We start from the raw sequence: 26,504 nt of genomic DNA on the forward strand, positions 1-26,504 counted from the left end.
ATACTCAGGTGGGACGTGCTGTATCAAGAATATGGCACCCACTATAAGACAGCTCAGATGAACAGCCCTCCGATGAAGCCCCACCCTTTTCCCAGAAAACATATCACCAGCAAGAGGCCAAGACACACCTTCACTTCTATGAACGCTCACAGCTGGGGAAAAGTTGTGTTTAAGGGAATCGTCAGCAGGAGTTGACCCCCGCACTCTAAAAGATTTGCGGTTCCTTTCCTGCCTCTGTGATTGACACTGTCGAACAATGTGTCCTACCCTCCCACAATGTGTGATAACGCACCTCCGAGGGCTCTTTCATCTATCCTCACCGTGAAGGCAGTCACCAGAAGTGCTTGGTGTGGACCCCCCAACAGGCCTCAGGGACTGGATTGAGTGACTTCACCTGTAATTCACCTGTAATGCATAAAATCCTGGACATACAGGCTTGGTTAACAAACAGTTTCTCATATGTTTTATCTGATTATATCTTTAACTTCTATGCCTATTTGTTAGCAATTTTTTTTATTTATTATGAGTTTATTATCCAATAGGCCACCAAGTGTCCTATCCTAGACTACAAACTTACCCATCCCCCTTTTGATACCTGGCTCTACCCAGGTAACAACCTTATCTACCCTAAATAATGACTTAGGTGGGATTAGTAAATTATCCTTATGTTCTGACATTATCATGTATGTCCAATTCTCCCTTGGGCATCCATTCATATCAATCCTGTATCAATTATCTGTCAAGTGTCTTATCTACTTTATGAAGTATCTGTGCTATTTATATATGTTCTTAAATATATATATTTATTGATTTAAACAGTAACCCCTTTCTCTCCTATCTCTCAAATACCACTAAGCGTCTCACTGTTTGACTTTATCTAGAATCATTGATTTTAGAAAAAAACATGTCTACGAGTGGCAATCTCTAAAGTCCTTACATTTCCTTAATCAATCTATCTCAATCCTAACAAAAATCCTAAATCATCACAGATGTCATATATTCCTGTCAAATGTAATACTATTTAAATAAAAAACTCCTAGTCAAACAAAGCCAAAATAAATGCTAAACATCAAATCCTTCCTACACTAATAAGCTTTTTCAACAGTATTTTATCTGACATAACATGAATTAACCTTAAAATCAGTTTCATCAATAATTGAATATATGTTGCATAGTGTGTGGAATACCTTATCTAACGTAATTTATCACCCCTAAGAAACAAAACTTATTTTTCTATGTAATTTCCTGCCCTATTGGCTTAATATATATCCATTTACATTTACATTTAAGTCATTTAGCAGACGCTCTTATCCAGAGCGACTTACAAACCTCAATGTATCTTATCTCCCCCTATTTATTCTCAATGATAAATAGGATTTTTTTTTTCTGTTGTAATACCTACTCAATAATAGTCAATTCAAAAAACTTTACAGCTAATGTTGTAAAACAGAATCCTGAAACACTCTCATCAGTGGTTCAAACAATAATTCTAACCCCAAACTAAAACTCCATTATAATTAATATACCTTAAAACTAGTAACCCAAATGACCACAAATTCATTATACAAATACCTCTCCCCTGAGGCTGATCAGACCCCAAGAGATAGCCATGATAAGGTCAAAAGTCACACCACCCCTTTACATTCGTGTTCCACACCATATTAGACCTATTAAAGAACCCTTTATCTTTAACCATTTTTATTCACTTGTCTAATTAAAACTCAGAAAATAAAACTCCTAATATTCCATATGTGAGTGTACCCCTTTAAGATATCTTGTCTCTGGGAACAGGGAAATCCCCTTAACCCAAATGTTTACTATAACAACGAAACCTAATAATTATGATAATCCCTTCAAATCATTTGTTTTAAATTTCCTCGATGTTTCATGTAACTCATTCAGTCTATCTCCATAATTGTCGCCTCAAAATACTTTATACACTGCCATACACTCAAACAACTGTGATAAACGTGCACTGTCCCTTTAAAATAAGACATTCCTAGCTAGCCCTACCCTATTGTAGACATTGCATTGTTCCCCGTAATGAAAACAGATAATGTTTAGAATACGTTCACTTCTTGTTCAAATTCACTGGTGTTACCTAACCAAAAATCAATACCCGGGAAACAATCACAACTTGTTACGTTTCAACTATTCTTACCTACCTATATTATATCCAAATATAGCCCAATGGAACGCCTAGCAATTCTGTTGCTAGCTGTAGCATCTTTTCAGACTATCCTTACGATATTCAATGCACACATTTTCCCTCTAAATGCCACAACCCATTTTCTCTGTCATAATTTGAGGAACGTTGTGGTGTAGTCAACGTAGTAACGCCGCAAGTCAGCCTGCCTCTTGTAAAATATATATTCCCTATTCAGATTGAGTTCTGCTTTAAATTCTATCCACAAAGTAAAACCAACTGAACTTCTCAACTTTCTATACCCCAACATTTAAACATACCATGTTCTGTGCTAAATTTATCGTATGTCAGTCGATTCATTAAAAAAAATAACATCCTGGTGGCACAAAAACTTTATCGTATCGCTCCGTTATTCCCTAAAATTAATCAGGTTTAGGTGACTTTCTCTTCTATGATATATTTATTTGAATATGACTCCCATCTCAATACATTATTCCAGCAGATCATTTTGGGCAAAATAGCGTATTACATGGAAATTGTCTCGCCATTATTTTGAATGAATTCTTCTTTCAATTCAACCTAAACAACATATTAAAAGCATTCAGTTCCTATCTTATACAAACACTAGCGACCATATTTTTTCAGGCAAAATATACAAATTGCTAAATTAACATCTAAAATCAATTTTTGTCTATCGGTGTCAAAGCTGAGATACGAACCTTAGTGTCCCGCTTTTGAAATGATTGAGTTTCCCCGCCAATAATTATATTATTATAATTGTCTGTAGTCGCAAACTCCGGCACCGAGAATTCCCAGAAAATAGTCCTACTTTAAACCCTTCCTACATTTACATTTACATTTAAGTCATTTGGCAGACGCTCTTATCCAGAGCGACTTACAAATTGGTGAATTCACTTATGACATCCAGTGGAACAGCCACTTTACAATAGTGCATCTAAATCATTTAAGGGGGGGGGTGAGAAGGATTTCTTTATCCTATCCTAGGTATTCCTTAAAGAGGTGGGGTTTCAGGTGTCTCCGGAAGGTGGTGATTGACTCCGCTGTCCTGGCGTCGTGAAGGAGTTTGTTCCACCATTGGGGGGCCAGAGCAGCGAAGAGTTTTGACTGGGCTGAGCGGGAACTGTACTTCCTCAGTGGTAGGGAGGCGAGCAGGCCAGAGGTGGATGAACGCAGTGCCCTTGTTTGGGTGTAGGGCCTGATCAGAGCCTGGAGGTACTGCGGTGCCGTTCCCCTCACAGCTCCGTAGGCAAGCACCATGGTCTTGTAGCGGATGCGAGCTTCAACTGGAAGCCAGTGGAGAGAGCGGAGGAGCGGGGTGACGTGAGAGAACTTGGGAAGGTTGAACACCAGACGGGCTGCGGCGTTCTGGATGAGTTGTAGGGGTTTAATGGCACAGGCAGGGAGCCCAGCCAACAGCGAGTTGCAGTAATCCAGACGGGAGATGACAAGTGCCTGGATTAGGACCTGCGCCGCTTCCTGTGTGAGGCAGGGTCGTACTCTGCGGATGTTGTAGAGCATGAACCTACAGGAACGGGCCACCGCCTTGATGTTAGTTGAGAACGACAGGGTGTTGTCCAGGATCACGCCAAGGTTCTTAGCGCTCTGGGAGGAGGACACAATGGAGTTGTCAACCGTGATGGCGAGATCATGGAACGGGCAGTCCTTCCCCGGGAGGAAGAGCAGCTCCGTCTTGCCGAGGTTCAGCTTGAGGTGGTGATCCGTCATCCACACTGATATGTCTGCCAGACATGCAGAGATGCGATTCGCCACCTGGTCATCAGAAGGGGGAAAGGAGAAGAGCGTCTGCTAAATGACTTAAATGTAAATGTAAATGTGTGTCGTCTGCATAGCAATGATAGGAGAGACCATGTGAGGTTATGACAGAGCCAAGTGACTTGGTGTATAGCGAGAATAGGAGAGGGCCTAGAACAGAGCCCTGGGGGACACCAGTGGTGAGAGCGCGTGGCGAGGAGACAGATTCTCGCCACGCCACCTGGTAGGAGCGACCTGTCAGGTACGACGCAATCCAAGCGTGGGCCGGAGATGCCCAACTCGGAGAGGGTGGAGAGGAGGATCTGATGGTTCACAGTATCGAAGGCAGCCGATAGGTCTAGAAGGATGAGAGCAGAGGAGAGAGAGTTAGCTTTAGCAGTGCGGAGCGCCTCCGTGATACAGAGAAGAGCAGTCTCAGTTGAATGACTAGTCTTGAAACCTGACTGATTTGGATCAAGAAGGTCATTCTGAGAGAGATAGCGGGAGAGCTGGCCAAGGACGGCACGTTCAAGAGTTTTGGAGAGAAAAGAAAGAAGGGATACTGGTCTGTAGTTGTTGACATCGGAGGGATCGAGTGTAGGTTTTTTCAGAAGGGGTGCAACTCTCGCTCTCTTGAAGACGGAAGGGACGTAGCCAGCGGTCAGGGATGAGTTGATGAGCGAGGTGAGGTAAGGGAGAAGGTCTCCGGAAATGGTCTGGAGAAGAGAGGAGGGGATAGGGTCAAGCGGGCAGGTTGTTGGGCAGCCGGCCGTCACAAGAAGCGAGATTTCATCTGGAGAGAGGGGAGAAAGAGGTCAGCGCACAGGGTAGGGCAGTGTGAGCAGAACCAGCGGTGTCGTTTGACTTAGCAAACGAGGATCGGATGTCGTCGACCTTCTTTTCAAAATGGTTGACGAAGTCATCTGCAGAGAGGGAGGAGGGGGGAGGGGGAGGAGGATTCAGGAGGGAGGAGAAGGTGGCAAAGAGCTTCCTAGGGTTAGAGGCAGATGCTTGGAATTTAGAGTGGTAGAAAGTGGCTTTAGCAGCAGAGACAGAGGAGGAAAATGTAGAGAGGAGGGAATGAAAGGATGCCAGGTCCGCAGGGAGGCGAGTTTTCCTCCATTTCCGCTCGGCTGCCCGGAGCCCTGTTCTGTGAGCTCGCAATGAGTCGTCGAGCCACGGAGCGGGAGGGGAGGACCGAGCTGGCCTGGAGGATAGGGGACATAGAGAGTCAAAGGATGCAGAAAGGGAAGAGAGGAGGGTTGAGGAGGCAGAATCAGGAGATAGGTTGGAGAAGGTTTGAGCAGAGGGAAGAGATGATAGGATGGAAGAGGAGAGAGTAGCGGGGGGAGAGAGAGCAAAGGTTGGGACGGCGCGATACCATCCGAGTAGGGGCAGTGTGGGAAGTGTTGGATGAGAGCGAGAGGGAAAAGGATACAAGGTAGTGGTCGGAGACTTGGAGGGGAGTTGCAATGAGGTTAGTGGAAGAACAGCATCTAGTAAAGATGAGGTCGAGCGTATTGCCTGCCTTGTGAGTAGGGGGAAGGTGAGAGGGTGAGGTCAAAAGAGGAGAGGAGTGGAAAGAAGGAGGCAGAGAGGAATGAGTCAAAGGTAGACGTGGGGAGGTTAAAGTCGCCCAGGACTGTGAGAGGTGAGCCGTCCTCAGGAAAGGAGCTTATCAAGGCATCAAGCTCATTGATGAACTCTCCGAGGGAACCTGGAGGGCGATAAATGATAAGGATGTTAAGCTTGAAAGGGCTGGTAACTGTGACAGCATGGAATTCAAAGGAGGCGATAGACAGATGGGTAAGGGGAGAAAGAGAGAATGACCACTTGGGAGAGATGAGGATCCCGGTGCCACCACCCCGCTGACCAGAAGCTCTCGGGGTGTGCGAGAACACGTGGGCGGACGAAGAGAGAGCAGTAGGAGTAGCAGTGTTATCTGTGGTGATCCATGTTTCCGTCAGTGCCAAGAAGTCGAGGGACTGGAGGGAGGCATAGGCTGAGATGAACTCTGCCTTGTTGGCCGCAGATCGGCAGTTCCAGAGGCTACCGGAGACCTGGAACTCCACGTGGGTCGTGCGCGCTGGGACCACCAGATTAGGGTGGCCGCGGCCACGCGGTGTGGAGCGTTTGTATGGTCTGTGCAGAGAGGAGAGAACAGGGATAGATAGACACATGGTTGACAGGCTACAGAAGAGGCTACGCTAATGCAAAGGAGATTGGAATGACAAGTGGACTACACGTCTCGAATGTTCAGAAAGTTAAGCTTACGTAGCAAGAATCTTATTGACTAAAATGATTGAAATGATACAGTACTGCTGGAGTAGGCTAGCTGGTAGTGGCTGCGTTGTTGACTTTGTAGGCTAGCTGGCAGTGGCTGCGTTGTTGACACTACACTAATCAAGTCGTTCCGTCGAGTGTAATAGTTTCTACAGTGCTGCTATTCGGGGGCTAGCTGGCTAGCTAGCAGTGTTGATTGCGTTACGTTACGTTAAAAGAACGACAATAGCTGGCTAGCTAACCTAGAAAATCGCTCTAGACTACACAATTGTCTTAGATACAAAGACGGCTATGTAGCTAGCTAGCTACGATCAAACAAATCAAACCGTTGTACTGTAATGAAGTGACATGAAAATGTGATACTACCTGTGGAGCGAAGCGGAATGTTGACCGGGTTGTTGAAGTTCTATTCGGTAGACGTTGGCTAGCTGTTGGCTAGCTAGCTAGCAGTATCTCCTACGTTAAGGACGACAAATAGCTGGCTAGCTAACCTCGGTAAATTAAGATAATCACTCTAAGTCTACACACTCTAAACTACACAATTATCTTGGATACGAAGACAGCAAAGACAACTATGTAGCTAGCTAACACTACACTAATCGAGTCGTTCAGTTGAGTGAATAGTTTCTACAGTGCTGGTATTCGTTAGCTAGCTGCTGGGCAGATAGCAGTGTAGACTACGTTAGGACGACGAAATACGATAATTACGCAATTATCTTTGATACAAAGACGGCTATGTAGCTAGCTAAGAAGAAATTGCTAAGATTAGACAAATCAAACCATTGTACTATAATGAAATGTAATGAAAATGTAATGAAAAGTTATACTACCTGCGGACCGAAGTGTAGATGCGAACGCTCGCTCCAACCCGGAACCGGATCGGACCTTCCTGACTATTTTAGTAGTATCAGCTTCTCTTCAGGGTCAGATATTGGACGCCTCCCTTCCATTTCCTTTGTTCTCAGCTCCCTTCCTCGCCTCGGCTAACCATATCCTAGCTGTATTTAGCCCCTCTGCTCGTTGTTTTTCTGTCTTTTCTCCACTAACCCTATTTATTTGTTTAATAATCAATTCTAACTTTTCAACATCTAGATGCCCATCAAAACCATTCCTTTTTTTCATTTTAAACAGAAATCAATATTCCTTCTGTCTTTCTGCTCCATATAACAGTAATCTCCCGTCCATTCCGGGACCTCCTTGGAGGATTTTCGCTCCTAGTAGCTATGATATTCATCACTCTCTATGTGTATATATTTCTATGGCCTATGTATGTGTTGTTTACCATTACCTAGTTTTCTCCTTTGTTTTCTCCTTTGTGGAAACGTTGTCTATAGCGTTGACTTTCGATCAGATACCATGTCTCACCCTTACAACTATAAGCTATTACCCAGGGGTCGTAAATCCCTAGTTAACCTCCTATTTCATGTTGCCTCATAGGACTTTTAAAGTACAACAATATCTTGTCTCACTTCACTATTAGGCTTCCCTCTCGCCTCTTTGGATATTAATTTTTTGCAGCATTGAAAAGGTTACATTTTTCTGTTCGCCTAGAATTACCCTGCCTTCTCACCAAGCCTAATTTATCCTCACCTGTTTTAATATATCTATCTGCTACTTTTCATAGTCAGACTACTTCCCATATACAGATAGACTACTTAGTTTAAAACTTTATTTAGGTATGTCTTTTGAATTAATGGCTATCCTATTTGTACAGAACAGCCATCCTATCTAACAATACTTACTATATCCCACCCTTAATGATCCTTCGGCTTGCAAAACCAGGATCTATTAAGTTCTAGTTAATTTATGGTAGTGCACCTTACCACGGGTAATTTCAGACCCATTTCCTTCCTATCGATTTTGGTTCAAACACAAAGTAGAAACCCATTGTATTTGTTCAGAATATTCAAGCACCTATCATTGATTAAATCCAAACTCCTTTAGAACATTCAATCAAAAATATCTTAAATAATTCCTCCCAAATTCGAGAATAAAGGCTACTGACCTTGCCACCGACTGGGAAAAGCACTGTTCGTTGGATCTAGTCACTGTCCCTGTCGGTCTGGGGTGTACACCGGCCTGGTCTTTTTCCTCAATTCAGAGGCCAGGTCTTAAATAACGGGATCAGACCAGCTTGTGCACAATTTTCGGTGTACGACCTTTAGATGGCAGAGATGGGTATTTAGTTCCGGCGTTCGAAGGACCAATTATTACAGGAATTATATTCCTCTGTTTTAATACCCAATTAAAATGAAACTCTGTCAATTCCTAAGAATTTGTAAGACTCTTATTTGTATAAAATGGACAGAGACCAGTCTCAAATATCAACCAGCTGCGTTTATTCTCGAGAGTACTGAACATGATACAGTTTACCACAGATTATAAACTGAAAATGACGTCATTAGTTTTCGTAACACCCCGTCTCATCAACCAGCAGTACAATGGCTGTATAGATCTCAAGCCTTTCCACATCGTCTCTCCCTACTAAGATAATTTACGACGCAAGCCAAGGTCTGCCTGTGTAGATAAGCATTCTCACCAGTCTGGCTATAAGTTCATTCATTTCTACCAAGGAACAGACAGTCATTGTTCTACTTCTTGATTATATTTACACACATTATATTCAGTACTTGGGTTAAAAGAAAATTCATACATCTATACAGTCATACATCTATACAGTTTACATACTCATCTCACATGTATATACTGTACTCGATACCATCTACTGTATCTTGCCTATGCTGCTCTGTACCATCACTCATTCATATATCCTTATGTACATATTCTTTATCCCCTTACACTGTGTATAAGACAGTAGATTAGGAATTGTTAGTTAGATTACTTGTTGGTTATTACTGCATTGTCGGAACTAGAAGCACAAGCATTTCGCTACACTCGCATTAACATCTGCTAACCATGTGTATGTGACAAATAAAATTTGATTTGATTTGATTTTAACATAATAGTATTCTGATTAGTCAGTCCTGATTGAAATGTATACATAATTAGTCATTATTGATCAAAAATCCCTTAACCCTCCCTGAACTTGTTTCCCGACTCTCAGCGCATGTCGTTACAATCTGATAACTGGGAAATATACACATTGAGATACAGTTATGTGGTTATACCATTCTTAATGAGATCACAAAACAACAACTGATCTGACATAATTGGTCTTTCGGTACCCACGGACCATTCCAACTGTTTGGATTACAGAAATATTGTTTCATTATTCAACCTTTTGATGTTACTGTTTTGGCGGGATGAATCTCCTTGTAACAAAGAGGTTTCTTTCCCCTCTGCCCAAAGGCAGAGTTTCTACAAGGTATTTATGACCGTCATAAAACGGCCAACTCCCCTCTGAGGGAGAGAAAGGGCACTATAGAGCGGACCCACTGTAACCTGATCCTTCAGATCTTTACAGGAGAGTCATGGCAATACTGTACCTCTAATTAGAACATGGTAGATAGTGTACCTCTTATTAGATCAGGGTAGATACTGTACCACTTATGAAATCATGGTAGATACTGTACCTCTAATTAGATGGGGGGGCTCCCGAGTGGTGCAACGGTCTAAGGCACTGCAGACCCTGGTGCGATTCCAGTCTGTATCACAACTGGCTGTGATTGGGAGGCCCAGCGTCGTACTGGTTAGGGTTTGGCCCAGGTAGGCCGTCATTGTAAATACAAATGTGTTCTTAACTGACTTGTCTAGTTAAATAAAATTAAATAAATAAAATATTATTATAGTAGATACTGTACCACGTCTCTGCCTGGGAGAATGCTATCAACACGTTTCTAGGATAATGTTACCATCATGATACCAGATATAGTTTTATCAACATGATACTAATTAGAGGTTTTCATACTTTTCCGGTCAGTCTGTCAAGCCTACTCTGTGTCTGTCTGTCTGACTCTGGCCTCCTTTCTGTGTCCTATCCATAACCCTGTCCAGGTGGGGATGTTCCATGAACAGCACCCAGAGGACGGAGTCTCTTCTAAAGAAAACCGCATCATCTACAGTGAGTCCATGCCCAGGAGGGTTGGCAGCTTCTATAGAGGTACATGTGACTTATCTCTGTTAGCACATACACATGGCTACAGCTTCTATAGAGGTATGTGTGACTTAAAACGAAAGCAGGAAGCACCAGTGACTCGCTCAGTACGGAAGCGGTCAGATGACGCAGATGCTAGGCTACAGGACTGTTTTGCTAGAACAAACTGGAATATTTTCCTGGATTCATCCAATGCTATTGAGGAGTACACCACCTCAGTTGCTGGCTTCATTAGTAAGTGCATCAACAACGTTGTCCCCACAGTGACCATAAGTACATATCCCAACCAGAATCCATTGATTACAGGCAACATCCGCACAGAGTTAAAGGCTAGAGCTGCCGATTTCAAGGTAGCGGGACACTAATCCGGACGTTTATAAGAAATCCCGCTATGCCCTCAGACGAACCATCAAACAGGCAATGCGTCAATACAGGACTAAGATTGAATCCTACTTCACCGGCTCTGATGCTCGTCGAATGTGGCAAGGCTTGCAAACTTTTGCGGACTACAAAGGGAAACACAGCCGCTAGCTGCCCAGTGACGCGAGCCTACCAGATGAGCTAAGTGCCGTTTATGCTCGTTTTGTGACCAGCAACACTGAAGTATACATGAGAGCACCAGCTGTTCCAGACGACTGTGTGATCACGCTCTCCGTAGCTGATGTGAGCGACAACCTTTAAACAGGTCAGCATTCACAAAGCCGCAGGGCCAGACGGATTACCAGGATATATACTCAAAGCAGCAGGGTAGCCTAGTGGTTAGAGCGTTGGACTAGTAATCGAAAGGTTGCAAGTGCGAATCCCCGAGCTGACAAGGTACAAATCTGTCGTTCTGCCCCTGAACAGGCAGTTAACCCAGTGTTCCTAGGGTGTCATTGAAAATAAGAATTTGTTCTTAACTGACTTGCCTAGTAAAATAAAGGTAAAATAAAAATAAATAAAAAGCATGCGCGGACCAACTGGCATGTGTCTTCACTGACATTTTCACAGTGGTGGAAAAGTACCAAATTGTCATACTTGAGTAAAACTACAGATACCTTATTAGAAAATGTTACGCACTTTCAACTCCCTCCAAATATTTTCTATGGGGTTGAGATCTGGAGACTGGCTCAGCCACTCCAAGACCTTGAAATGCTTCTTACGAAGCCACTCCTTTGTTGCCCGGGTGGTGTGTTTGGGATCATTGTCATGCTGAAAGACCCAGCCACGTTTCATCTTCAATGCCCTTGCTGATGGAAGGAGGTTTTCACTCAAAATCTCACGATACATGGCCCCATTCATTCATTCCTTTACACGGATCAGTCGTCCTGGTCCCTTTTCAGAAAAACAGCCCCAAAGCATGATGTTTCCATCCCCATGCTTCACAGTAGGTATGGTGTTCTTTGGATGCAACTCAGCATTCTTTGTCCTCCAAACACGACGAGTTTAGTTTTTACCAAAAAGTTCTATTTTGGTTTCATCTGACCATATGACATTCTCCCAATCTTCTTCTGGATCATCCAAATGCTCTCTAACGAACTTCAGACGGGCCTGGACAAGTACTGGCTTAAGCAGGGGGACACGTCTGGCACTGCAGGATTTGAGTCCCTGGTGGCGTAGTGTGTTACTGATGGTAGGCTTTGTTACTTTGGTCCCAGCTCTCTGCAGGTCATTCACTAGGTCCCCCCGTGTGGCTCTGGGATTTTTGCTCACCGTTCTTGTGATCATTTTGACCCCACGGGGTGAGATCTTGCGTGGAGCCCCAGATCGAGGGAGATTATCAGTGGTCTTGTATGTCTTCCATTTCCTAATGATTGCTCCCACAGTTGATTTCTTCAAACCAAGCTGCTTACCTATTGCAGATTCAGTCTTCCCAGCCTGGTGCAGGTCTACAATTTTGTTTCTGGTGTCCTTTGACAGCTCTTTGGTCTTGGCCATAGTGGAGTTTGGAGTGTGACTGTTTGAGGTTGTGGACAAGTGTCTTTTATACTGATAACAAGTTCAAACTGTGCCATTAATACAGGTAACGAGTGGAGGACAGAGGAGCCTCTTAAAGAAGTTGTTACAGGTCTGTGAGAGCCAGACATCTTGCTTGTTTGTAGGTGACCAAATACTTATTTTCCACCATAATTTGCAAATAAATTCATTAAAAATCCTACAATGTGATTTTCTGGATTTTCTTTCTCATTTTGTCTGTCATAGTTGAAGTGTACCTGTGATGAAAATTACAGGCCTCTCTCATCTTTTTAAGTGGGAGAACATGCACAATTGTTGGCTGACTAAATACTTTTTTGCCCCACTGTATATAGCCTCGTTATTTTTATGTAATTTTCTTGTTACCTTTTATTTCATTTCTTACTTTAGTTTATTTAGTAAATATTTTCTTAACCAACAATGCAGTTCAAGAAATAGAGTTAACTTCTTGCGTCGAGCAATCCCGGATCCGGGATTCTATTTATAGCCTCAAGCTCATTAGCATAACGCAACGTTAACTATTCATGAAAATCGCAAATGAAATGAAATAAATATATTTGCTCTCAAGCTTAGACTTTTGTTAACAACACTGTCATCTCAGATTCTCAAAATATGCTGTTCAACCATAGCTAAACAAGCATTTGTGTAAGAGTATTGATAGCTAGCATAACTATAAGCCTAGAATTCAGCCAGCAACATTTTCACAAAAACAAGAAAATCATTCAAATAAAATCATTTACCTTTGAAGAACTTCAGATGTTTTCAATGAGGAGACTCTCAGTTAGATAGCAAATGTTCAGTTTTTCCAAAAAATATTATTTGTGTAGGACAAATCGCTCCGTTTTGTTCACGTTTGGCTATGAAAAAAACCTGTATCCAGTTATAGCCTCAAGCTCATTAGCATAACGCAACGTTAACTATTTATGAAAATCGCAAATGAAATGAAATGAATGTGCTAGCTCTCAAGCTTAGCCTTTTCTTAACAACACTGTCATCTCAGATTTTCAAAATATGCTTTTGAACCATAGCAAAACAAGCATTTGTGTAAGAGTATTGATAGCTAGCGTAGCATTTAGCGTAGCATTTAGCGGGCAACATTTGCACAAAAACCAGAAAAGGATTCAAATAAAATCATTTACCTTTGAAGAACTTCGGATGTTTTCAATGAGGAGATTCTCAGTTACATAGCAAATGTTCAGTTTTTCCTGAAAGATTCTTTGTGTAGGAGAAATCGCTCTGTTTTGTACATCACGTTTGGGTACCAAAAAAAAAAGAAAATTCAGTCATCAAAACGGCAAACTGTTTTCCAAATTAACTCCATAATATCGACTGAAACACGGCAAACGCTGTTTAGAATCAATCCTCAATGTGTTTTTCACATATCTCTTCATTGATATATCGTTCGTGGTAGTCTCCTTTCTCCGGTGAATCGCTTGGAAAAAGACGTGCAGTTGAAGATGACGCACCAATTTCGACGGAGGACACCGGGATGACACCTGGCAAATGTAGTCTCTTATGGTCAATCTTCCAATGATATGCCTACAAATAAGTCACAATGCTGCAGACACCTTGGGGAAACGATAGATCGGGCAGGCTCATTCCTTGCGCATTCACAGCCATATAAGGAGACAATGAAAAACAGAGCCTCAAAAATCCTGCTCATTTCCTGGTTGAAGTTTCATCTTGGTTTTGCCTGTAGCATCTGTTCTGGGGCACTCACACACAATATCTTTGCAGTTCTGGAATCGTCAGAGTGTTTTCTTTCCAAAGCTATCAATTATATGCATAGTCGAGCATCTTTTTGTGACAAAATATTGCGCTTAAAACTTAAATCAAGAAGTTAAGGGCTAGTAGGTAAGCATTTCACGGTATTCGGCAAATGCGACAAATCCGATTTGATTTGATCTATATGTTATTAGTCTACTATAGTTCGAGTCTGTTTGTTGGTTGGTTGCAGTCTCTCCCTCCCTGCACCCTGTGTCACTCGCTCATGGTACGGCCCCACCCTGCCTGCTCTTTCCCCCTACTCTCCCTTCTCCCACCCGCCTCTAGCTTTTTATCAGCTCCGGTTAATAAAGTAGCTTTAAAAATACTTTTCTGCTGCTTCCCTCACTCGGATCGGATCTGGATCCGACCAGTCTATACAGAATTGTTATCCTTGGCTCCGTTTGGAGCATGTCTCTATATTTTGAAAATGTATTTATGCATATTGGGTTCGAGTAGAAAAGCCCTCGGTCCATTTTGCAACGAGTCCATCTTTTTGAACCGATGAAGTCCTCTACTATGTATCTATAACCTGTAGTGTTTTCTTCCTTATGTGTCTCTAATGTTTTGTGGAGTTTACTATGTTGTTATGTTGTTGCTCCACAGTGCCGTCCCCGCGGCCAGATAACGGAGGTCAGGGCAGCAGGGGGACAGGAGGGGGGGCAGTGGACGGAAGCACCTTGACCAACCATCCCAAACGCCAGCCGGCCTTTGACCCCTGGTGAGGCACTAGGGAGGCTTCATTCAAATGACACCCTTTTCCCTATATTAGGGTTGGGCAACTAGAATACGTTTTTTGGGGGGTGGGGGGCTCATCTTACTGTTACGAGTTAGAATAGTGGAATACACAAGGTGCAATTTTGAAATTTGGTTGTGCATGAGCAGTTTTTCTCTTGTTATGTCTGTCACTGAAAGTCATTAAACTGTAAGTCAGTTAGCATTTTTTAGATTGGTAAGTTAGTCTAGGGGCCAGCTATCTACACTTCAAATTACTGTCCGCGGGGCCCCAATTGATTTTGTTAGTCAATCTCACTCGGATATCATATTAAAAATAGCAAATATTTCTCTCCACCCTATGGCAAAATGTGTTATAAAATTGCCAAATCTTCTCTCGGCACATGGCAAAATGAGTAGAATTGCATGAAATTTCAATCAAATCAAAGTCAAAAATCTTCTCTCAGCCCATGTAAAAATGAGTAGAATTCCATATATATATATTTTAAATAGCTAAATCTTCTCTCCATCCCATTGTAAAATTAATAGAATTGTATGAAATTAGTAAAAAAAAAAAATATTCTCTCCATTCCATTGTAAAATGAGTAAACTTTAATTTTATATTTTATAAAATTGCTAAATCTTCTCTCCTTCCCATGACAATATGAATAGAATTGCAGGAAATTAGACATTTACTCAATCTTCTCTTCACCGGATGGCAAAATGAGTAGAATGTATGTAATTAGTTCTATAATTGCTACATCTTCTCTTTGCCCCATGGTAAAATGAGTAGAATTGCATGACATTTGTTATAAAACTGTTGTCTTCTCTCCATCCTGTTGAAAAATGAGTAGAAGTGCATGAAATGTGTTATACAATTGCTAAATCTTCTCTCGGCCCCATGGCAAAATGAGTAGAATTGCATGAAATTTGTTACAAAATTGCTAAATCTTCTCTTCATGAGTAGAAATGAGTTATACATTTGCTAAATAGTTTCTCTGCCTCATTGGCACATGAGTAGAATCACATGAAATTTGCTACATAATTTCAGTCTTCTCTTCACCGGTTGGCAAAATTAGTAGAATTGCATGAAATTATTTATAAAATTGCTAATTCTTCTCTCTGCTCTGTTGTAAAAGGAATAGAATTGTTTGAAATTAGTAAAATAATTGCTAAATATTCTCTCCATTTCATTGTAAAATGAGTAAAATTGCATGCAATTATTTATAAAATTGCCAAATCTTTTCTCCTCTCCATGGCAAAATGAGTAAATTACATGAAATGTGTTATACATTTGCTAAATCTTCTCTCTGCCCCATGGCAAAGTGAGTAGAATTGCATGAAATTTGTTACAAAATTGCTAAATCTTAAAAAGTAAAAAAGTATTGTATGTAATTAGCTATAAAATTGCTACATCTTCTCTCCTGCCCCATTACAAAATGAGTAAAATTGAATGAGATTTCTTGTGAAATTCCAAAATCGTCTCTCCACCACATGGCAAAATGAGTAGAATTGCACATAATTAGTTATAAAATGCTCCATCTTCTGTGTAAAAAAATTGCCACATCTCCTCGCTGTCTCATTGTAAAATGAATAGAAATTAATGTAATCCTGCTAAATGGCACCGACAGAGATGGTCGCCTTGCTTCGCGTTCTTAGGAATCTATGGAGTATTTTTTTTATTATGTGTTATTTCTTGCGTAGTTACTCCAGGAAATCTTAAGTCTTATTACATACAGCCGGGAAGAACTATTGGATATAAGAGCAACGTCAACTTACCAATATTACGACCAGGAATATGACTTTCCCGAAGTGGATCCTCTGTTCGGACCACCACCTAGGACATTGGATCTGATCCCAGTAGCCGACCCAAAACAATGGCGCCGCAGATGGGGCATGGAGCAGCCTTCTGGTCAGGCTCCGTAAACGTGCACATCGCTCACCGCTCCCGAGTATAGTTCTCGCCAATGTCCAGTCTCTTGACAACAAGGTAGACGAAATTCGAGCAAGGGTTGCCTTCCAGAGAGACATCAGAGATTGTAACATTCTCTGTTTCACGGAAACATGGCTCTCTCTGGATATGTTGTTGGAATTGGTACAGCCACCGGGCTTCTCCATGTATCACGCCGACAGAGAAGAGGAAGGGTGGGGGTGTATATTTTATGATTAACGACTCATGGTGTATTCATAACAACATACAGGAACTCAAGTGCTTTTGCTCACCCGACCTAGAATTCCTTACAATCAAATGCCGGCCATTTTACCTACCAAGAGAATTCTCGTCAGTTATAGTCACAGCTGTGTACATTCCCCCTGAAAAGAACACCAAGATGGCCCTCAAAGAACTTCACTGGATTCTATGTAAACTGCAAACTATATATCCGGAGGCTGCATTTATTGTGGATGGGGATTTTAACAAAGCAAATGTGAAAACAAGGCTACCTAACGTCTATCAGCATATTGATTGCACGACTCGCAGGGCTAATACACTGCTAAAAAAAATAAAGGGAACAATTAAACACCACAATGTAACTCCAAGTCAATCACACTTCTGTGAAATCAAACTGTCCACTTAGGAAGCAACACTGATTGACAATAAATGTCACATGCTGTTGTGCAAATGGAATAGACAACAGGTGGAAATTATAGGCAATTAGCAAGACACCCCCAATAAATGAGTGGTTCTGTAGGTGGGGACCACAGACCACTTCTCAGTTCCTATGCTTCCTGGCTGATGTTTTGGTCACTTTTGAATGCTGGCGGTGCTTTCACTCCAGTGGTAGCATGAGACGGATTCTACAACCCACACAAGTGGCTCAGGTAGTGCAGCTCATCCAGGATGGCACATCAATGCGAGCTGTGGCAAGAAGGTTTGCTGTGTCTGTCAGCGTAGTGTCCAGAGCATGGAGGCTCTACCAGGAGACAGGCCAGTACATCAGGAGACGTGGAGGAGGCCGTAGGAGGGCAACAACCCAGCAGCAGGACCGCTACCTCCGCCTTTGTGCAAGGAGGAGCACTGCCAGAGCCCTGCAAAATGTCCTCCAGCAGGCCACAAATGTGCATGTGTCTGCTCAAACGGTCAGAAACAGACTCCATGAGGGTGGTATGAGGGCCTGACATCCACAGGTGGGGGTTTTGCTTACAGCCCAACACTGTGCAGGACGTTTGGCATTTGCCAGAGAATACCAAGATTGGCAAATTCACCACTGGCGCCCTGTGCTCTTCACAGATGAAAGCAGGTTCACACTGAGCACATGTGACTGACGTGACGGTCTGGAGACGCCGTGGAGAACGTTCTGCTGCCTGCAACATCCTCCAGCATGACCGGTTTGGCGGTGGGTCAGTCATGGTGTGGGGTGGCATTTCTTTGGGGGGCCGCTCAGCCCTCCATGTGCTCCCCAGAGGTAGCCTGACTGCCATTAGGTACCGAGATGAGATCCTCAGACCCCTTGTGAGATCATATGCTGGTGCAGTTGGCCCTGGGTTCCTCCTAATGCAAGACAATGCTAGACCTCATGTGGCTGGAGTGTGTCAGCAGTTCCTGCAAGAGGAAGGCATTGATGCTATGGACTGGCCCGCCCGTTAAACAGACCTGAATCCAATTGACCACATCTGGGACATCATGTCTCGCTCCATCCACCAACGCCACGTTGCACCACAGACTGTCCAGGAGTTGGCGGATGCTTTAGTCCAGGTCTGGGAGGAGATCCCTCAGGAGACCATCTGCCACCTCATCAGGAGCATGCCTTGGCGTTGTAGGGAGGTCATACAGGCACGTGGAGGCCACACACACTACTGAGCCTCATTTTGACTTGTTTTAAGGACATTACATCAAAGTTGGATCAGCCTGGAGTGTGGTTTTCCACTTTAATTTTGAGTGTGACTCCAAATCCAGTCCTCCATGGGTTGATACATTTCATTTCCATTTATCATTTTTGTGTGATTTTGTTGTCCGCACATTCAACTATGTAAAGAAAAAAGTATTTAATACAAATATTTCATTCATTCAGATCGAGGATGTGTTATTTTAGTGTTACCTTTATTTTTTTGAGCAGTGTACTATCGACCACTGCTACTCTAACTTCCGAGATGCATACAATTCCTCCGCCCTCCCTTTGGCAAATCCGACCACAATGCTATCTTGCTCGTTCCGTCTTATAGGCATAAACATAAACAGGATGTACCAGTGATGAGAACCATTCAATGCTGGTCTGACCAATCGGAAGCCACGCTTCAAGATTGTTTTGATCACGCGGACCGGAATATGTTCCGGTCAGCCTCAGAGAACAACATTGCTGACTCGGTAAGTGTGTTTATAAAGAGTGCATTGGAGATGTTGTATCCACTGTGATTATTAAAACCGTGGATGGATGGCGGCATTTGAACAAAACTGAAAGCACAATCCAACGCATTTAACCATGGAAAGACATCTGGAAATATGACTGAATATAAACAGTGTAGTTATTCCCTACGCAAGCAATCAAACAAGCGAAATGCCGGTACAGGGACAAGGTGGAGTCGCAATTCAACGGCTCAGACATAAGATGTATGTGGCAGGGTCTACAGGAAATCACGGTCTACAAAAACAGCCACGTCATGGACACCGACGTCCTGCTTCCAGACAAACTATAAACACCTTCTTTGCCTGCTTTGAGGTTAAAACAGTGCCACCGTCTCCCCTCGCTCTCCTTCTCCGTGGCTGATGTGAGTAAAACATTTAAACTTGTTAACTCTCGCAAGGCTGCTGGCCCAGACGGCATCCCTAGCCGCGTCCTCTGGTCTGCGTGCGCAGACCAGCTGGCTGGGGTGTTCTGTACCCAAGAAGGCAAAGAACTGAACTAAATGACTACCGCCCCGTAGCACACACTTCTGTCATCATGAAGTACTTGAGAGACTAGTCAAGGATCATATCACCTCCACCTTACTGGCCACCCTAGACCCACTTCAGTTTGCATGCCGTCCCAACAGGTCCACAGGTGACGCAATCACACTGCACACTGCCCTATTCCATCTGGACAAAAACAATACCTGCTAAACAGCAATCATTAACTCAAGAGAGGCTGTCGTCTACATTGAGACCCAATAAATGGATCACTAGTCACTTTAAACAATGCCACTTTAAATAATGCCACTTTAATAATGTTTACATATCTTACATTACTCATATCACATGTAAATACTGTATTTAAACCATCTACTGCACCTTGCCTATTCCGCTCGACCATCGCTCATCCATATACTTATATGTACATATTCTCTTTCACGCCTTTAGATTTGTGTGTATTCGGTAGTTGTTGGGGAAATCTTAGATTTTTTGTTAGATATCACTGCACTGTCGGAACTAGAAGGACAAGCATTTCGCTACCCTCGCATTAACATCTGCTAACCATGTGTATGTGACCAATAACATTTGATTTGATCTCATAAAATTGCTAAATCTTCTCTCAGTCCCATGGCAAAATGAGTAGAATTGCATAAAATGAGTTAACAAATTGCTAAATATTATTTCCATCTCATGGCAAAATGACTAGAATTGTATGAAATGTATTAAAAAAAATGCTAAATGAGTAGAATTGCATGAAATTAGTTTTATCATTTCTGAATGTTCCTTCCGCCCCGTGTAATGGGAGTAATGCAGTAGTAACTTATCCCCGAGGGGTATAATACAGTGTCTTCAGAAAGTATTCACACCCCCTTTTCCACATTTTGTTGTGTTACAGACTGAATTTAAAATGGACTGCATTTTGATATTTTGTCACTGACCTACACAGAATACCCAATAATATCAAAGTGTATTTATGTTTTTCATTTAATTTAGATTAATTCAAAATGAAAAGCTGAAATGTCTTGTATTCAACCCCTTTGTTATGGCAAGCCTAAAGACATTCAGGAGTGGTACATATGCTTAACAAGTCACATAATATGGTGCATGGATTCACTCTGTGTGCAATAATAGTGTTTAACATGATTTTGTTTATGATTACCACATCCCTGTACCCCACATATACAATTATCTGTAAGGTCCCTCGGTCGAGCAGTGAATTTCAAACACAGATTCAACCACAAAGATCAGGGAGGTTTTCCAATGCCTTGCAAAGAAGGGCAACTATTTGTAGATGGTAAAAAATTTAAAAAGCATACATTGAATATATATTTGAGCATGGTGAAGTTACTAATTACACTTTCGATGGTGTATCAATACACCCAGTCACTACAAAGATACAAGCGTACTTCTTAAGTCAGTTGCCGGAGAAGAAGGAAACCATTCATGGATTTTCACCATGAGGCCAATGGTGACTTTAAAACAGTTACAGAATTTTATGGCTGTGATAGGAGAAAACTGAGGATGGGACCAACAACATTGTCGTTACTCCACAATACTAACGTAAATCTACGCTGGAGTTGCTTACCAAGAAGACAAGACAAATGTTGCTGAGTGGCCGAGTGACAGATTTGACTTAAATCTACTTGAATATCTATGGCAAGACCTGGAAATGGTTGTCTAGCAATGATCAACAATGAATTTGACAGGAAGTAATGGAAGTAATTTGAAAAGAACAATGTTGTACAATCCAGGTTTGTAAGGTTCTTAGAGACTTACCAAGAAAGACTCACAGCTGTATTCACTGCCAAAGTGCTTCTAAAATGTATTTACTCAGGGGTGTGAATACTTATGTAAATGAGATATTTCTATATTTCATTCTCAATAAATTAGCAAAAACATGTCTAAAAACATGTTTTGACTTTGTCATTAGGGGGTATTGTGTGAAGATGGGAGATATTTTTTTTATTTCATCCATTTTGAATTCAGGCTGTAACACTTGGACTGTTCCAAAGAGTTCAAGTCTGTCCAGTACATTACAGCTTGGACTGTTCCTTCAGTCCTAGAGTTACATTACAGCTTGGAAAGTCTTCCTTTCCAGCCAATACCTTTGTTCCTTCATTAAGTCTTGCAAACAGCCAACCTTTGCCTTATGACACTAAACTCTTGGCATTCTCTCAACCAGCTTCACCTGGAATGCTTTTCCAACAGTCTTGAAGAAGTTCCCATATATGCTGAGCACTTGTTGTCCAGTTGCAGTACAGCTTGGACCTTTCCTTCTAGAGTTCCTTCATTATAGTCCTCCTTCATTAGAGTCCTCAAGTCTGTCCAAGTCTGTCCAGTTACATTACAGCTTGGACTGTTCCTTCATTAGAGTCCTCAAGTCTGTCCAGTTACATTACAGCTCGGACTGTTCCTTCATTAGAGTCCTCAAGTCTGTCCAGTTAGAGTACATTACAGCTTGGACTGTTCCTTCATTAGAGTCCTCAAGTCTGTCCAGTTAGAGTACATTACAGCTTGGACTGTTCCTTCATTAGAGTCCTCAAGTCTGTCCAAGCTTCTGTCCTTCAGTCCTAGAGTACATTACAGCTTGGACTGTTCCTTCATTAGCTTGGAGTCCTTCATTAAGTCTGTCCAGTTACATTACAGCTTGGACTGTTCCTTCATTAGTCCTCAAGTCTGTCCCTACAAGTCTGTCTTCAGTTAGTCCAGTTACATTACAGCTTGGACTGTTCCTTCATTAGAGTCCTCAAGTCTGTCCAGTTACATTACAGCTTGGACTGTTCCTTCATTAGAGTCCTCAAGTCTGTCCAGTTACATTACAGCTTGGACTGTTCCTTCATTAGAGTCTAAAGTCTGTCAGTTAGAGTACATTACAGCTTGGACTGTTCTTCAGTTAGTCTGTCCAGTTACATTACAGCTTGGACTGTTCCTTCATTAGAGAGTCTGTCCTACATTACAGCTTGGACTGTTCCAGTCCTCAAGTCTGTCCAGTTACATTACAGCTTGGACTGTTCCTTCATTAGAGTCTGTCCAGTTGGACTACATTACAGCTTGGACTGTTCCTTCATTAGAGTCCTCAAGTCTGTCCAGTTAGAGTACATTACAGCTTGGACTGTTCCTTCATTAGAGTCCTCAAGTCTGTCCAGTTACATTACAGCTTGGACTGTTCCTTCATTAGAGTCCTCAAGTCTGTCCAGTCATTAGAGAGTCCAGTTAGTCTGTCCAGTTACATTACAGAGTACATTACAGCTTGGACTGTTCCTTCATTAGAGTCCTCAAGTCTGTCCAGTTACATTACAGCTTGGACTGTTCCTTCATGAGTCTTCCTTTCCATCCTGTTACTGTACAATACAGCTTGGACTGTTCCTTCATTAGAGTCTTGCAAACAGCCAACCTTTGCATTAATGACAGCTTTGTAAACTCTTGGCATTCTCTCAACCAGCTTCACCTGGAATGCTTTTCCAACAGTCTTGAAGAAGTTCCCATATATGCTGAGCACTTGTTGTCCAGTTGCAGTACAGCTTGGACTGTTCCTTCATTATAGTCCTCAAGTCTGTCCAGTTACATTACAGCGTGGACTGTTCCTTCATTAGAGTCCTCAAGTCTGTCCAGTCAGAGTACATTACAGCTTTGACTGTTCTTCATTTCCTCAAGTCTGTCCAGTTACATTACAGCTTGTTCCTTCATTAGAGTCCTCAAGTCTGTCCAGTTACATTACAGCTTGGACTGTTCCTTCATTAGAGTCCTCAAGTCTGTCCAGTTACATTACAGCTCTGTCCAGTTTACATTACAGCTTGGACTGTTCCTTCATTAGAGTCCATTCAAGTCTGTCCAGTTACATTACAGCTTGGACTGTTCCTTCATTAGAGTCCTCAATGCTGAGCACTTGTTGTCAGTTGTCCAGACTGTTCCTTTAGAGTCCTCAAGTCTGTCCAGTCAGAGTACATTACAGCTTTGACTGTTCCTTCATTAGAGTTCAAGTCTGTCCAGTTACAGCTTGGACTGTTCCTTCATTAGAGTCCTCAAGTCTGTCCAGTTACATTACAGCTTGGACTGTTCCTTCATGAGTCTTCCTTTCCATCCTGTTACTGTACAATACAGCTTGGACTGTTCCTTCATTAGAGTCTTGCAAACAGCCAACCTTTGCATTAATGACAGCTTTGTAAACTCTTGGCATTCTCTCAACCAGCTTCACCTGGAATGCTTTTCCAACAGTCTTGAAGAAGTTCCCATATATGCTGAGCACTTGTTGTCCAGTTGCAGTACAGCTTGGACTGTTCCTTCATTGGATAGTTCCTAAAGTCTGTCCAGTCAGAGTACATTACAGCTTTGACTGTTCCTTCATTAGAGTCCTCAAGTCTGTCCAGTTACATTACAGCTTGGACTGTTCCTTCATTAGAGTCCTCAAGTCTGTCCAGTTTACATTACAGCTTGGACTGTTCCTTCATTAGAGTCCTCAAGTCTGTCCAGTTAGAGTACATTACAGCTTGGACTGTTCCTTCATTAGAGTCCTCAAGTCTGTCCAGTTATTCTCTCAACCAGCTTACATTACAGCTTGGACTGTTCCTTCATTAGAGTCCTCAAGTCTGTCCAGTTACATTACAGCTTGGACTGTTCCTTCATTAGAGTCCTCAAGTCTGTCCAGTTACATTACAGCTTGGACTGTTCCTTCATTAGAGTCCTCAAGTCTGTCCAGTTACATTACAGCTTGGACTGTTCCTTCTGTTCCTTCATTAGCTTGGACTGTTCCTTCATTAGAGTCTGCAAAAGTCCAGTTAGAGTACATTACAGCTTGGACTGTTCCTTCATTAGAGTCCTCAGAGTCTGTCCAGTTACATTACAGCTTGGACTGTTCCTTCATTAGAGTCCTCAAGTCTGTCCAGTTACATTACACAGCATTGAGACTTACATTCCTGTTCCTTCATTAGAGTCCTCAAGTCTGTCCAGTTACTGTTCCTTCATTAGAGTCCTCAAGTCTGTCAGTCAAGAGTACATTACAGCTTGGACTGTTCCTTCATTAGAGTCCTCAAGTCTGTCCAGTTACATTACAGCTTGGACTGTTCCTTCATTAGAGTCCTCAATTCTGTCCAGTTACATTACAGCTTGGACTGTTCCTTCATTAGAGTCCTCAAGTCTGTCCAGTTAGAGTACATTACAGCTTGGACTGTTCCTTCCATTAGAGCTTGGACTGTTCCTTCATTAGAGTCAAGTCTGTCCAGCCAACCTTTACATTTACAGCTGTTGGACTTGGACTTCCTTCATTAGAGTTCTCAAGTCTGTCCAGTCTGTTCCCAGTTAGAGTACATTACAGCTTGGACTGTTCCTTCATTAGAGTCCTCAAGTCTGTCCAGTTACATTACAGCTTGGACTGTTCCTTCATTAGAGTCTGTCCTCAAGTGACTGTTCCAGTTAGTCTGTCCAGTTACATTACAGCTTGGACTGTTCCTTCATTAGAGTCCTCAAGTCTGTCCAGTTAGAGTACATTACAGCTTGGACTGTTCCTTCATTAGAGTCCTCAAGCTTGGACTGTTCCTTCATTAGAGTTGTCCAGTTAGAGTACATTACAGCTTGGACTGTTCCTTCATTAGAGTCCTCAAGTCTGTCCAGACTGTTCTTACATTACAGCTTGGACTGTTCCTTCATTAGAGTCCTCAATTCTGTCCAGTTAGAGTACATTGCAGCTTGGACTGTTCCTTCATTAGAGTCCTCAAGTCTGTCCAGTTACATTACGGCGTGGACTGTTCCTTCATTAGAGTCCCCAAGTCTGTCCAGTTACATTACAGCTTGGACTGTTCCTTCATTAGAGTCCTCAAGTCTGTCCAGTTAGAGTACATTACAGCTTGGACTGTTCCTTCATTAGAGTCCCCAAGTCTGTCCAGTTACATTACAGCTTGGACTGTTCCCTCATTAGAGTCCTCAAGTCTGTCCAGTTAGAGTACATTACAGCTTGGAATGTTCCTTCATTAGAGTCCTCAAGTCTGTCCAGTTACATTACAGCTTGATCTGTTCCTTCATTAGAGTCCTCAAGTATGTCCAGTTAGAGTACATTACAGCTCAGACTGTTCCTTCATTAGAGTCCTCAAGTCTGTCCAGTTAGAGACTGTTACATTGTCCAGCTTGGACTGTTCTTTCATTAGAGTAGAGTCCTCAAGTCTGTCCAGTTACATTACAGCTTGGACTGTTCCTTCATTAGAGTCCTGTCCACATTCTGTCCAGTTAGTCTGTCCAGTTTACAGCTTTGGACTGTCTGTCCAGTTACATTTCTTGGACTGTTCCTTCAGAGTCCTCAAGTCTGTCCAGTTAGAGTACATTACAGCTTGGACTGTTCCTTCATTAGAGTCCTCAAGTCTGTCCAGTTACATTACAGCTTGGACTGTTCCTTCATTAGAGTCCTCAAGTCTGTCCAGTTAGAGTACATTACAGCTTGGACTGTTCAAGTCTTCATTAGACTGTTCCTCAAGTCTGTCCAGTTACATTACAGCTTGGACTGTTCCATTAGAGTTCATTAGAGTCCTCAATTCTGTCCAGTTACATTACAGCTTGGACTGTTCCTTCATTAGAGTCCTCAAGTCTGTCCAGTTAGAGTACATTACAGCTTGGACTGTTCCTTCATTAGAGTCCTCAAGTCTGTCCAGTTACATTACAGCTTGGACTGTTCCTTCATTAGAGTCCTCAAGTCTGTCCAGTTAGAGTACATTACAGCTTGGACTGTTCCTTCATTAGAGTCCTCAAGTCTGTCCAGTTACATTACAGCTTGGACTGTTCCTTCAGGAGAGTCCTCAAGTCTGTCCAGTAAGAGTACATTCCAGCTTGGACTGTTCCTTCATTAGAGTCCTCAAGTCTTTCCAGTTACATTACAGATTGGACTGTTCTTTCATTAGAGTCCTCAGTCTGTCAGTTGTCATTACAGCTTGGACTGTTCCTTCATTAGAGTCCTCAAGTCTGTCCAGTTTACAGCTTGGACTGTTCCTTCATTAGAGTCCTCAAGTCTG

The 26,504-nt window shown here is 42.4% G+C and overlaps 1 protein-coding gene across 5 annotated transcripts in view; it reads left to right on the forward strand.

Moving 5' to 3' along the window:
* The window catches only part of cdkl5 (cyclin dependent kinase like 5), a 145,316-nt gene that overhangs the window by 96,204 nt on the left and 22,608 nt on the right, over nt 1-26,504 (forward strand). For all 5 annotated transcript variants that reach the window (XR_010453042.1, XM_064952674.1, XM_064952677.1 and 2 more), the window contains exons 13-14: nt 10,157-10,262; nt 14,580-14,694. Coding sequence is in view for 4 of the 5 variants with exons in the window: in XM_064952674.1 (XP_064808746.1) it covers nt 10,157-10,262; nt 14,580-14,694 (221 nt within the window). In the remaining variant the exon portion in view is untranslated. The remainder of the gene's footprint in view (nt 1-10,156; nt 10,263-14,579; nt 14,695-26,504) is intronic.

Source organism: Oncorhynchus masou, chromosome 31, assembly GCF_036934945.1.
Source record: "Oncorhynchus masou masou isolate Uvic2021 chromosome 31, UVic_Omas_1.1, whole genome shotgun sequence".
In the NCBI taxonomy this organism is placed as follows: domain Eukaryota; kingdom Metazoa; phylum Chordata; class Actinopteri; order Salmoniformes; family Salmonidae; genus Oncorhynchus; species Oncorhynchus masou.